The sequence below is a fragment of the Ambystoma mexicanum genome, chromosome 5p, assembly GCF_040938575.1.
Source record: "Ambystoma mexicanum isolate Mex_15411 chromosome 5p, UKY_AmexF1_1, whole genome shotgun sequence".
Lineage (NCBI taxonomy): Eukaryota > Metazoa > Chordata > Amphibia > Caudata > Ambystomatidae > Ambystoma > Ambystoma mexicanum.
The window spans coordinates 754,208,399-754,223,514 of NC_090930.1; the positions used below are offsets into that span (position 1 = coordinate 754,208,399).

General features: G+C 45.7%; 1 protein-coding gene across 1 annotated transcript in view; it reads left to right on the top strand.

The window, feature by feature from the left end:
- LOC138481704 (C-C chemokine receptor type 8-like) overlaps positions 1–13,940 on the top strand; it is a 108,464-nt gene extending 94,524 nt beyond the window's left edge. The window contains exon 2 of the mRNA XM_069613832.1: positions 12,120–13,940. Coding sequence (XP_069469933.1) covers positions 12,120–13,202 — 1,083 coding nt within the window. The 3' untranslated portion in view covers positions 13,203–13,940. The remainder of the gene's footprint in view (positions 1–12,119) is intronic.
- Positions 13,941–15,116: the final 1,176 nt, after the last annotated feature.

A 15,116-nucleotide genomic window follows, 5' to 3' on the forward strand; every position in this document is an offset into this window, starting at 1 on the left:
TGATGTTGATTTTTTTTAACAAAATCTGACATTTTACATGTCTTTAATTTAAATAAAGATTTGTATATCTTTTAAGAAAGAATCTATAGTGCAGCGCGTGTTACTTCTGCAGAACTACATGAAATGTTCTGTTTTTGTCACATGTTTAATATATCATGGGTGACCTTTTCTTCCATTTCTCCATTTCCCTAGTGTCTCTCTCTGTTGTTTGGGCACTTATTAGTAAGCTTTGAGGTCAGGCCTATGACCCATAGCGATCATTCATCTGTGTCCTTAACTTTGTGATACTTATTGTCAAAGTCGAAGTAAATCCTAACTGCCAGAAAATGTTCTTGAATGACTCCTCAGGTGAGGCCAAAATGGAAAAACAAATTGCCAGCAATATCCCATCAATTGAGGTGTGCTTGAATGAAATCTCCTCCCTGAGTATGTTCTTAGCAACTTTTGTCTTCTTATTCAATGATTAGGAGCACCCTTTTCCACAGATAAAATCAGCCCCCGAACCGGTTTGACAAAGTGTGAATTTAGTAACAATACTCTATTGGTGGCCCTCAAGCATATATTTCACGATAAATCCAGTATTTCTCTCACACGAAAACTCTATAAAGTTGCAATAAAGGATCCCAATTGTGAGCTTATGCTCTAGCTCACAATTGTGGGACCTTTATCACAACTGTATAGAGTCTTCAGGTGATAGAATTGATGGATTTATTGTGAAACCTATGCTTGGAGCCCATCAACAGTGTATGGGAAGAACTAATAATGACAGCTGCTCATAGGAACTGGAAGACCTTCTGGAAAATGAGAAAGAAGGGTTTTGGAATGTGGATGGCTGAGATCGCGCCAAACTAGGTTGGTTTGCAATAAAGACGTCACTTGTTGTTTTGTAAAAAAGTAATTTCAAAGTTTATTCAAGCAGATTTCAGGTAATGTTCATTATCATTCAGGCTTTGGGTTTGTAAAAAGATATCCTATTATTCCTTAATCCTCTACACGTGTTTCACCAGTGTTTTAGGAGACTGGTTCATCAGGAGGAAATTGCTGGATGATTTTAGATTTGAACGTTCAAGTGAAATATCAGTTTATTTGCTTTTTCCAAAGAAATCCCAAAGAGAGTAGTCTTTCCTTACTTCGCATAGTAGTCGATTTGGGGTGTTTGTTGTTTTGTTGTGGCCAATAGGGAGCCTCATTTAGGCGCTTAGACTGTATTTGTCAGGTCTATCCTGCTTATAAACGTGGATGACCTTTATATGGCTGTCTAGGACCTCCTATGCGAGGCTAATGAAGTTGACAAGACTCTTCTGAATGACAATAACGGTGCAGCTGTCAGATATAGTGGGGGTGGTTGCGTTACCTCACCAATCCATGTAGAGAGGAGTGTGTGGCAAGGTTGAGTGCGTGCCCCCCTTCTGTTTACTTTGTTTTCTAACTCATTGCACAGTGTGTTGTGTGAAACAGAAGTCGCTGTACTGCATATTAACGGTTACAAAATGTCCAATACTTCTGCACTCTGTCGATAGCAGGCTCTTAGCTATGACTGCATACCTATACTGTCTATATTAATGCCAGGGGATTAGCTGTGAATCCAAATAAATTCTATGGCTGCATTGTGTGTCCAAACCGGTCCAAAAGGCTTGAGTCCCTCTTTCTGTCACACACTGCTCGCAAATGAAGCCAGCACCTATACATAAAATATTATATAGACCCTGTTTTTTTGTGTGGCCCGTGTGAGCACAGTATTATAAATACTCCGGGCCAGGAATGGACCCACTGACACCACCACACCATCCCAGACCAGCTCCTCTGGTGGGGCACTGAGCAACCTGCAAATAAAAGATGTTCATTTAGGAGATGGGCCACAATTCTGAGTTCCAGATCTTTAATAAAGCACAGTACACCGGAGGGGAGTTTTGATGCTCTCCATGCTTATATATAAAAAGGATTAACTTACCAAAAATATTCAAAACCTTAAAATACAGTCCGGCTCCATTCCATATCTCCATTTCATGTTTAATGCTGCCATCGTCTGGGTAAAGAATACCCCACCGCTCCATAAACCCCTCTGCATAGTAACGTTTAGCAGGTTTCACACTTCTCGCACCAAGCTTTCTAAACCTCCCAACCTCCTCACACCAATCTGATTATCACCAATCTAATTGATTGGGCAGCTGCAGTCTGCGTCTATTTTTCAAGTCCACACTTGTAAGTCCACGACAGTCATTGAATTCAAACTAGTCAAAAACAGTACCTCTGTCCCTCTGTGTCTGCTTTCTCTGGGGACTCACATGAAACTTTGCCTGAGCTTCAAGGGGGATTTGTGAGCCCTTACTTCTTTGTGGGGCTTTGGGAGCACTCATTTCCTTATGGGGCGTCAGGTGCCCATACTTTCCTCCGTGGTGGTGATTTCAATGTTGTTGGGGCTCTGGCAGTCCTGTTTCCCTGACAGGGCTTTATGAGCCCTTTATTTCGATGTTCATGTATCCCCCATGGTGGTGGTGGTGGTGATTTCACTGTTGTTGGGGCTCTGGTAGCCCTAGGCCTTTATTTCAATTTTAATTTATCCTCCATGGTGGTGGTGGACCTCTGGGAGCCCTTCCTCCTTGTGTGGGGCTTATCCTCCATTTCCTCTGTGGCGGTGCACTCACACAACACAATTAGTCCCAGGGCTTTGGGAGCCCTTTGATGTCTGTGCTGTCCTTTCACTCGGGCCTTGCCCAGGTCTTGCCTACCTGGGCAGGGCCTTCCCATCACCGGCAACCCATGCTGAGCTCTGGCCGCATGAGACCGGGGCCAGGTAACTTCTTCACCGCTCTCCCCGTGGCCCCAGGGAGAGCAGATGGCACGCAGGTCCCCCAGCAGTGCCAGCGACCCCGCTCTCACCACCAGTGCCATCAGGGGTGTCTTCATCTTCACTGCCCACCCTGCTTGGCCACGGGGCAGGTGGGCTTACCCACAACAGCCATGATCTTTAACCGGGCCGCACTGTGACCGCAGCCTGGGGACTTCTCGCATCACCGGGCGGCCTGTAGCCATCATGCCACTCTAGGTTTGGGTCACCACCACGCGACTGTGGCACATTCATCGTCAGCAAGGCCACCCCGGGGTCTTTCTTTTCTTCTGGCCTGCCTGGGTTGGCCACCCAGGCCACTCTTCCGCTTGGGGACCGCCCTGCACTCGCGGCCCCAAGGCATGGGTGTGAGGCTTCACCCATGCCGCACCAAACACGCGGCCTGGGGCTTTCTTCCCGCCGGGCTGCAGCTGGCAGATGCAGCCCGGCTGAGCTCATCTACAAAGCCCTGGGGGGGGGCGGGTGCACAGCTTTTCTCTTATCTTTTCTCAAGGCTTCCTTCTGTCTTTCCTGTTACTTCCCCCTCCTTTCAACTGTCACTATTCAATTGTCTTTTTCTTGCACTCCTTCTTGGAGCTTCTTAACTCCAGTTCACCTTTTTTTAGCAGGGGAGACCTGCCTGTTGTCCGAGTGTTCCATGTGTCCCCCATGGTGGGGAACTCCTGGTGTGTCTTGTCTTTCTTTATATATTTATTTATATACCTTCCCATAACCCCCTATCTTTAAGGGCCCCATTTGTGTCGGTGGTTACATTTAGATGACATTGAAACAATTGGAAACTGAGCTCAATTTTAAACCTAGCACTTCTAGCAATCTCAATTTTAGTGGTCCCCAACCATAGTTGAAGCATAGCATTTGTTTAGGATAGTGGTCTTTGATCACAATACTACATTTTAATTGCGTTAATTGTGTTAATCTTAACATTAGGAACCAACTTTGGTGAGGCAGGGAGGTTGAAATAGCAATAGCGTCTTGCCCATTTTGCCTGAGCATAACGGAGAGTTCCTTTTCTGTCCTATTTCTCTGCAAGAGATATGCGCAATTGAGACATCTCTGCCCTCCTTTCCAAGGAGCAGAGTTTTCGCATGTGTAGACTGGCATGTATCTATTTATTTTGCGGAAGTGGCACAGCAACATCATGGGCTTTATTAAAATACTTAACCAATGTAATGTTTTAAAAGAGCAAAGCTATTGCTGTATAGTCCATAATTTTATGTTTATGTAGATTTCTCTTTATTACTTAATTTAGGGGCTGATTCATGGAATTATTTTCGCTGAAAAACAGGGATTTGTGCGCTAATCTGCCCGCAAATCCCTGTTTAACAAATGGGGATTTGCGGGCAGAATGGCGCACAAATCCCCGTTTTCGGCGCAAATAATTCCATGAATCAGCCCGTAATGTGATTTTTTTTTCCAAGATGTTTTTATTGCATTTTATGAAATGAAGCAAACATAACAACAGTGGGACTTGAACTGTGTCCCTCTCCCCTCCCTCCCAAACCTCTTCCTCCCCTCCCCCTCACCGGCAGCTTAATGTTTTTCACCGAATTGGTATGTCCTTAGCATTGTCTCTCATGTGAACATGTGTAGTTTTCTGATTTTGTGTGGACACCATTGTAGCATATAGTCACTTTGCAGGTGTTCAAGCACCAGCCCCTAATCAGTTTGGAAGTTTTGTCGGTCCCCTTGGATGTTATATGTTATCCGCTCCATTGCTATAAATTGCCATACCCTCTGTAGCCATTCTAGTGTGACTGGCGGTAATTTCTGTTTCCATCTGTGGGCTATTGTTACCCATGCGGCTATGAGGAGCCCCATAAAATTCCTCTTCTGAGTCTTCGTCAACGTCCTGTCTCAGGGGTCCCACATGCCACACATCCACACCTCTTCTTTCAAGAATTCTGCCCCTTTAAACATCTCCTGCATTTGGGATTTTACCTCCGTCCATAAGTCTTGTAGTTTCGGGCAGTCCCACCAAATATGTCTCCATGTGCCCTCCATCTCACAGTCCCACCAGCATTTGTTTTGTTTCGTAGTGAACATTCTATGCAATCTTTCTGGAGTATAATGCCATTGGATCATTATCTTCGTCCAAGCTTCTCTCTGTTGAATCGCCCATGTCCATTTTGGGATTATTTGCCAGAGATATTCCCTTTGGAATTTTGTGATTTCTCTCCTCAGAGTTGTCTCCCATCTCTTCCCTTAATGTGATTTGACATGGTATTTGAATTATGTAAAGAATTTTAAAACTTTGTACGTTATGGATAACAGTCTTCTGAAATAAACCTATTTACTCACTGACACTTAAATATGTTTTGGTAAAACATCACCTTGCACTGAGCACAATTTAAAAAGAATGCATGAGCACCATGCTAGCCGGGCAAACAGCAGTTTATCTATTTGTTTTTGAAAAATATGAAACAAACCTTAAGCAATCTTTTAAGTACGATATTTACTGTCACCCTTCAAGATTGCACGTTGGTCTCTTGCATTAACAAAAGCTACACTGAAAGCAATGTAATTTAATCTATTGCTTTACAAATTGACACATAGAAACAATTGAAGCATAGAGAATATAATGGAAGGTCTGCTAAAGGGCTGTCTGGCTCCGAAGGTTGGGCAAGTGGTGACCCTGGGGGCCACGCACCACCATATGGTACATGGGGCAGGACATGGAGGGGGTTCCCCTAGTCCACCACTCCGCCCTACCCTTTCCCAAGAGTGCAGCTGGGATTTGTCACATTGCACCAACAACTAGCATTGCCCCTTCAAGAACTCCAGAATCTAAGGCAATTAGGGAGACCGTGAAACCACTACTACACAATAGACACTACTGGGAGGAAACGTGATCTCACACTTACCCGGTTTGTGAGTCCCATGTTCACACAAACCTGTTTGCAAGCACCAGGACTCACGCACACATAAACTACATGACCATATTGATTACAATATAAGCACATGGTTGCACTGCACAGCTTATTGAGGCCATGCTCTTATATTACAATCAAGAAGGCACTGGCCCGCAAATATTGGTTCCCTTTCTGGAGCCATGTAATGAGGGGGAAGAACCCATTGTGTGGACTCAGTTCTGCCCACAAATTCTATTCAACCAATCCATGTGACAAACAATTATCCTGCACACCTCATAGGGATTGAAGAGTGTAAAGAAACGCACTGGAGGGGGTGTCTGTGCTCCTGCTCTTTATATGGTAGAGGGGAGGCACAGAGGACCCCAGCCAAGATTCTCTTTTGTTGGTAGCAATGGACGAGCAATCAAGGCCAAGCTTCTCAGGAGGTGATGCGGGCTGGTTCTTAAGTACAGTGTAGTCCCCAAGCACCCACCAAGGAATGTTATGATATGATATGGCATTTGTAACGCGCCTATACACAAGTGTTTCAAGGTGCGACGAGGCAGGGGGGGGGACAAGGGGAGACAGACAACGATCCTACTAGGCCAGGTGTCATTCAGATTGCGCAATTGCAAGGGTAGAGGGGACTGGGAAAAGTGCAAGGGGAAGGGGAGAGGGGGAAAAGTGCTGTACATGGTTAGTAGAATACAAGATAAATAATAGGGCCATCTGGTGGCAAGTGCAAGGAAAGTGCAGTACATGGTTAGTAGAATACAAGATAAATAATAGGGCCAGCTGCTGGCAAGTGCAAGGTAAGTGCCGGGAGAAGGGGCTGTAAGATACAGAGACAGTCCTGTAGTGCAGGTAGGCAGTGCAGGGAAGAGTGGCTGGGCCAAGGACCGAGATCGGTGAGTGGCCCAGTAGCAGATTCAGTGCAGGTTCAGTGATTTTAGCAGGGGAGAGAGGGAGAGAAAGCGGAGGCAAAGAGGAAGGTTTTGAGGTGCTTCCGGAACCGGAGATGGTTCTCCTCAAGTTGCGGAGAGAGATCTACCCCCAGCTCGTTGCTTGGAGAAGCGGCTGACCCTGAGGTAGTTGGAGGTGGATGAGCGAAGAGCTCGAGAAGGAAGATATTTCGGAAGAGAGAGTTGAAGGTATTTTGGCCCAAGACCCCAGAAGGCCTTGTGAACAATGGAGAGGGTTTTGAACTTAATCCTCGCAGCCACTGGGAGCCAGTGTAGTGATTTCAGTCCTGGAGAGATACGGTCCCTGGGCTTGAGGCCAAGGACAAGTCTCACACACTGTATTAGTTAAAACACACTCTTTATGTAAATAAGGTTCAATGTTATATACACTGTTATGATAATACACTTTGTGCTCCGACAATTCTAAAATGGTAAATATATACAGTTCTAGGTGGTACCACTAATACTCTGATTCATTAAAAAGCATCAACTGTACTCAGTTCAAATAGCATACAAATCAACACAGCAAAATGATATCAACCCTAGACTTAGGAAGAAGACAAGTTGGTTAGACAATTGGCAGAACACTGAGTCCCTACCCACCAGACACAATTCTATATGAGGATCCCCCCACCTGGGCAACCTGTAAATGAAGATGCACTACAAGCCCAGTCCATATATTGGGCCTCATTAGGACCCTGGCGGAGTGGGTTTACGCCAGCGTTATTCGCGGCGGACCCGTCCGCCCTACTACGAGTTCCCGTAGCGCCATGGAGCGTTTTCCGCCTGGTTTTTCCGGGCGGAGAAATCCATGGCGCTACGGGACCTTGTTGTTAATTACGCCACCGTATTTTACGGTGGCGTAATGAACGCCTTCCCCACTCCCATTATACCCTATGGGGCAAAAATGGGAATGGGGAAGGGTAAAATGGGGAATGGGGATTTACCGCCCCGCCAAGGTCGGAATGGGGCGGAAAATCCGCCATCCCCCATGGCGCTATCGGCAGCTTTCCGCCGTGCTCCATGGTGCATTTTGCACCGCGATTTCCGCCAGGGTCGTAATGAGGGCCATTGTCTATTAGAGTCTTATCTTCTTCTATAGTTCTGCAATACAATGTACCTTGTGTTGTAGAGTTCTTTGTCGGGGAATCGAGGGGCCCTTCTTGAATGCACTCCCTTTCAAGCGGGAGCCACGGGTCGTCGAACTTCTGAGATGAAGAAAGGGGGAACATTGTCGTTGAGGCAGCATCTTCGGTCCTTGCGGTTCTTGTAGACGAATTGAAAGGGGCCCCTAGGGGTGCCTCACGTCTATGGAAACAAGGCAGGTCACCACACACGATAGATACGCCAGACACGAGGTTGTATTCCCAAAGCTAGGGTTTATTGCAAAGCAAATAGTATCAGTTGGCCAACTCGGTCTCATGCCCCGCGACGTGTATCTCTAGACCTTGAGGGACGCAAGAGAGTGAATTACATACATCAGTTACATATTTACAAAATGCATATCATACAATCAGCTATGACATGTTTAACACCCCCTTTATTGGGTTTGTTTGAACTTGGTGCGATTATGGACACTTTCGACCATTATGACACCTTCAAATATCTATTCCAGTAACAATATGCAATTTGCACGTGCGGAGGCATCTTTTAGTTGTTGAACAGAACACAGTGCTTCTGTTCTTGGAAGTGAGCTACATACGGGGGAAGAGTCACATTCCAGACCTTGCTATCTATGAGGTGCTATTTGTGTCCTGGGAGCCGACACGCTCTACAGGGCTCAGTAAAGGGGGGCCGTAAGAAGAGCATAATTCAGGCTTTTAGCTGCTTTATTCTAACATATTCTACCATATAACGAGACTGGCTGGCAGCTGCGAAATGATTAAATGCATTGCAGCTCTGCTTCAAGGCTACATTCGGGAGGGAGCCGGGCACTCCTTCCTGGCGCTGCCTACGTTGTGTTTCAACAAACTCTTGTTAGCCTTGCGGCCCTGCGGCCTTGTCCTTTCTAATTCAGACAACAATGTTTAACAGTCGAGCAGTGTAAGCAGAAAATGTGCTGCGAAGCAATAAGAACAGAAAGCAATGAGCAATTGTTAGAAAACAAAATGGCAATCCTTGTTACATCAAAATGGTCGTTCATTGGCAAACTCGGAAACCTATATGTCTGTCATATCATGCATGAGACAGTTGGCCCACGGCCACCAAAATACGTTTGCCATCAATCATGAGAGGTATCCATTTTTCCAGACTGACAGAATGATCGAAAACATCCTGCAACAGGGGAGGCGTGAGGTGTACCTCGACGACTATGGTTCGTTGCGCAAAGAGTTAGTGAAGAACTTTGCCCCAGTGGAAAGGGACCACGGCTGGCTCAGTAGCTTCGTCAGCGTCTCTGAGGTCTGCGGGTGGCAGGAAACCCACTGGCAAATTCTCCTCGGTCGTCAGCGGCCTTAACTTTCTCCGGCGGGACGAAAGCGGCTGACGATGATGAACAAGGATGTCCTTGGATCAAATATTCTTGGGCAAAGGGAGCACACCGGCTCCAGTCGGCGACGGCGGTCATCTACGGACAGCTGTCTGGAACTTTTCTTCGCTCTCCTCGGTGGTCCCCTTCTCCGGTCGGCACTGGGGCACGATGGTCCCTCATAGCTCGGGGAGAGGTCTCCTTACCAGGTCCTCTCTTGGATCAGTTCTTGAAGACAATGCAGCTTTCAGATTACATGGAAGGGACGAGCGGTTCACCTTCTTCTTCCGGCTCGGCTTTAAAAGTAAGCATCAAGTATCAACTTCAACTTCTGAACGATATACTAGTTGATCTCCCATTCACTCTGCTGGGTCACACTCAGGCAACCAACCACTCAGAAGGGCATTCAGGCAGTCGGTCAGCCAATCAGGCGCACAGTGCATTCAGGCCATTCTTCTCCATCCAGACACTCACAACACAGAATGTGGATTCGGACAAGTACTCTGCCATTCAGCACTACACACTGCATTCATATCAGTTTCGGGTAGGGCTGTCTCAGTCATTGTGTCAAACATCAGTTACTAGACACCCATAACACAGAATGCGTATTTGTCACACACTCCATTCACCCAGGTCCCACCCCACGTTCGTACCCACAACTTACAGTCGTTGGGAAGGCTCCAGCCAGTCTGGTTGGCACTTCCCCAAACTACCATATATGGAACTTCCACCCAACAGCAAGTCAGGGGGAAGGGACAGAGTCAGGGATTCCCGGGACTTTGGGGAAACCAAGGTAACAGGCGATGGACGGCAAGAGGCCACAGGGGCCCTCTTGTCTCCATCAGGAATCCACTGATTCCAAAGCCAGGGCCTGGGCATCCCAAAATGGAGGACCCGCAGGGCACCTGCCTATTCAGCACAGAGCTTCCACCAGCCCGTACCCTGCTCAATGGGCCACAAACAGGTGCCCAAAAACATACACTAGGAGTACAGGGTCGTACTCCCACCCATGGGTGCCATAAGGGTATCAAACCAAACACAGGAAGAGCCATACCGCCAGGAGTCCCACATGAACTCCTGCACGGAAAACAAGACAGAACACATGATAAAATAATAAAGGACAAGTATTCAGAGGCCTTGTCCCTCTGATGCATTTCCAGCATCACAAAGAGGGGAGGTCCAAGTGAGATGTACCAAACCCCTATAACGGAGGAAGGGTTTGTCCGAAAGTTGTGCGAGCCCAGAGAGAGCAAATGTACAGAGAAGGAGCGTGTTTGAGGACAGAAGAGCTGAAAAGAAGAGGCTGATTGGAAGAGGCTGGACAAGGGAAAGAAGGTGGCTGGGAATGAAGAGGCAGTGATTTGGATGGGTAATTTAGGTAAATAGAGGAGACGGTGGAAATACAAGGGGAGTCACGGTTAACGGGCACACGCAGATGGTGAGACACAAAGGAGGTATTGGCGAAGTAGGGTGCAGCGTTCAGACAATTCACTCTATGCAGGTAGTTAAAGAGTAGTGAGAGGTGCACAGAGAACAGGAGGAGGTTGGGAGACACTTCACTGAGGATATTTTGAAAGATCACAAGGAGGGTCAGAGAGCATCAGGCAGCTACGAGACATCTAAAGGAAGAGGTGGTGAAAGATCAGGAGAAGGTGGTGAGAAAGAGGGAGGAGACATTGAGACATCTCAGAGGGAGATGTGGAGAGACAACTGGAGAAGTTGTTGAAAGAACAGGAGGAGATGCAGGGACATCTAAAGCAGAAGGTGCTGAAAATCCAGCAGATGACAATGAGACACCCAGAGGAGTGGGTGGTGATAAGTTAAGTGGAGAAAGTGCAGAGGCATCAACAGGAAAGGGAGCTGACAGAAGAGGTGGGCAGGATAGCAGCCTAGACAGGATGAGTCAGAGGGTGAAGGTCATTCAAGTGCACAAGACATCTGGTGGACAAGCATGGGTGGGAGGCACTACAAGCACATGTCACCGTGGGTAGGAGGTGACGGGAATGCTTATTAAGGCAGAACCTGAGTAGTGGAGCTAAGGGAATGAAGGAGATCCCCAAAGAGCTTGAAAAGGTAGTCATACCACGTGCAAAAAGGTACATTTTAATTTCAACAGTTATGCGATTATTGATGGTGTTTTTGCGGAGCCTAAATCTCGCGAGACGCCGGCTGCCGGCTCCCGCGAGACCTGAGAGTGTTTGCACGCGTGGCGCCCTGCGTGCCCGAGATTCCAAGTGTGGGCTGTGCAGAGAGCACCTCAACCCCCGGGCTCCTCATAACAAGAGCAGACGAGCATCCATCCCTGAGTGAATTCTTCCAGCGATTGCGCTCCGGGCAATTGTAAATATGTATGTGTCCTTACATGTTCAGGCAGAGTGAAGCAACTGTGTGCTGCTCAGCAGTGTTACAATAGGTTAATAAAGTCATTAATCTCACATCGGCCTAGCGTGTTAATTCAGCTTCAGGCCACAACAGTTGTTCTGCATTTTCAAAGCAATGCTCTGTTTGCAGCCACAACAGTCGTTACTTGTAATACAACATAACCATTAAACACCCATGTGCGTGCATTTAATGAAACCTGGACTTGAGTGTATCTTTTATCCTACTTGTCCAGTGTGACAATACAGAAAAATGTCAAGTATGAACATTGGTGTAATGTCAACATTTCATGAAGGAACTTATTTGATTGGAAACGCTTTATATAGCCCTCCGAAAAGCTCTGTAACACCGAATTCACTTACGAACAACGTCTTACTCTAAGCCTCCAAACATCACATAACAATGTGAGCTATTAGCGGGGACACCACTTAAGTAACAATACAAACCAAGAACCTCGGCACAATTACAAAAACAAATTGAAGGGAAGATCAAAACAAACATTGCAAGAAAATATCAAAGCCTTTTTTTGTGCTTCATTGAATCATATATGTTTTGCTTTGTATTTGCAAGCTGGCATCTTCCTACAAGTAAACCTTGTTTATGCTTTCCTTCAGGTTCTCCCAATGATGGATTCAACAGTGGATACAAGTGATCAAGAAAATGTGACAGAATTTGATTACCCTACTGAGGTGGCATGCGACAAAGATAGCGTCCGGCGTTTCGGCGCCGTATACCTGCCTGTGCTCTACAGCCTGGTATTTGTGTTTGGCCTACTGGGGAACTCCTTGGTTCTCTGGGTCCTGATCACCTGCAAGAAGATGAAGAGCATCCCGGACATGTGCCTCCTGAACCTTGCCATCTCTGACTTGCTCTTTGTGGTTTGCTTGCCCTTTCAGGCTCACTATGCCGCAGATCAGTGGGTGTTTGGAGACGCGATGTGCAAGCTCATTACCGCCGTTTATTACATTGGCTTCTTCAGCAGCATCTTCTTCATAACCCTCATCAGCCTGGACCGCTATCTGGCTGTGGTCCATGCTGTGTTTGCTCTGCGAGTGAGAACCCCCACCTGGGGCATTATCATGAGCTCAGTTGTCTGGGCAGTCAGCACTGCAGCTTCCGTTCCAGCCTTTGTATTTTACCGGGAGATTTGGGTGGACGAATCCCTGTGCTGCTTGCCCAATTATCCCAGCGAATCAGAAATGGCATGGGAACTTGTCACTCACTTTGAAATTAACATCTTGGGCTGGCTGCTTCCTCTGAGTGTTTTGATTTACTGCAACTACCACATCATCAGAAACCTCCAGGGCAGTAAAAGCCGACAGAAGGTGAAAGCTTGCCAGCTGATTCTAGTTGTGGTGATTGTGTTCTTTCTCTTTTGGACCCCTTACAATGCAGTCGTGCTATTACTCACCCTGCAGAAATGGGATCTCCTAGACAGCTGTACCATGATGAAAGGGTTGGATCAAGCCCTGCAGATCACGGTGACAATATCACTCATCCACTGCTGCCTCAACCCAGTCATTTATGCTTTTGTGGGAGAAAAGTTTAAGAAATACCTTTCCGACTTGGGTCACAAATATTTTGCAAATGTGCCAATGTGTAGGAGGTTCACAGCATTTGCTATTTTTTCTCTTGACAGAACTTCATCTGAAAAAACAACGTCTACGTATTCTGCAGCTTCCAACATGGTTCTATAAAGGACACTGTGGGCAAGTGCACGACTCTCAGAACGTATAATATCCATTACTGTATCTTGTATAATATGTATAACTTTTACTGTATCCTGTATAATCTGTAACAATGTAAGCTACGCATTATCCTACCTGCTGCGCCCTTCTACCTATGGGTCTGGAGTGCATTAGAAATAAAACAAACAAACAAACGTGTGTTCCTCCCCCTTAGTTCACTGATTTAAAAAATTGAAAAATGTCTTTTTTTGTGTTAGACGTTATGGAAAATGTGCATATGGGCAAACGAACAGGCATGATTTAGAGACATGCAATTTAACAAGATTGTGTGAAATTGAGAGGTGAACTACAAACTAGTGGCACGTCACAGCTTTCAATCGCGTTCAAGGAACATTTGACTATTTTGTAAAACTTCAAGTCCTGAAGACAAAGCAGGGCAGAGGACTAGCTTCCAAACTTGGTAGTGCTGCCTAAGTAGGCGAACATTAAGTATGTGATTTCGTGCAGTATAAAACCCTTGTACTATTGCATAATGTAACATATGCCTTTCACTTTCTAGCTATATGTGAGAAGATCTATTCCTTCTCTAATGAGTTGTACATTTTATGAAATTGTTGCATTTTTTAAAAATCTCATTGTATCATCTAACATTGTCTATAAGTTCAACATGTGTTGTATACATTTAGATAAAACTGATTTTTCCTTCTTCACTACGCAATAGGTACTGTTTTGACCATTGTTTAGTTTGACTATGCTGATGTCTCTGATTTGCTGTGTTCAATAAATATTTTCAAATAAAATAATACTAGCAAAAAGTATATTCAGTCTGATCAAATGCAAGATCTGCACAAACATAACTGTTCGCTACGCTCATGAAATTAGTCAGAGTCAGACTAATGGGTAGATAGCAGGGCCAACTGACAGCAATTGCAGTCTTCGCCTGAATTGAAACGGCTTAAGAAATGAGCATGCATGCATAAGGCAAGCACCGAGCTGTGTATTGCCGCACTCAGCGGAATGGTCAACAGGATACTTTAACCTTCCATCTTATCAGGCATTTTCAAATGGATTCATACTTGCCATTTGACATTACTTGGCCGATATGTGATACCTCCATTTTCAGGGGAGTTTGGAAACAATCTGCACAAAGATAATGCCTGCCCTATGACTATTTACAGATATTGATTTACTCATTTTTGCATTTGTTGCAGCGCGCTGAACCCTCGGTTATCTAGGTGCAAGTTATATTGACAGTGGAAGCAGTACGGGAGAAAAAATGTCAAGAGGAGTCACACAAGAGGTGTATCCATTTCCAGGCGGGTGCAAAGGCAGGGTCGACTTAGTTAAAGAGTGTGAAGTATAACTAAGGAATTGGGTACAGGTAAAAAAGGGAGTGTTTAGGTAAAACTTATTTTGTGCCGAGTGTTCAGCTCTGTATCAGATTTTTTGTTACTATTTTTTGATAACTTGGGTTGGAGTATGGAGACTCAATTGTATCATTTGTGCCATGTGTTGCCCAGCTATAAAGCTAATATTTGAAAGTATCATAGAGAATGGTTGGTGGAGAGTAAGGGGAAAATAATACATTCTTGGCCTATTGAGGCAACCTGTGATACAGGGATATTGGACAACCTGCATACCTTTTTAACTACAAAGCACAAGGGCTCGAAGCAGTTAAACACCTTGGAATTATGAAGGATGTATGAAAAAGGCGGGAAGAGCCATAATGTTGAAATTGTGGGAGGAGGGCCTTCATCTACGCAGGACTTAATCTCGGACAGTGAGTTATAGTTACCTTTTCTCTACATTCTGTACATAGCACATTCTAGTGATATCTTCATTAGCCTTAAAACACATTGGGCCTCATTGCAAGTTTGGCGGTAGCCTTGCCGGTAAAACCGGCAGGCTGCTGCCAAACTTGTG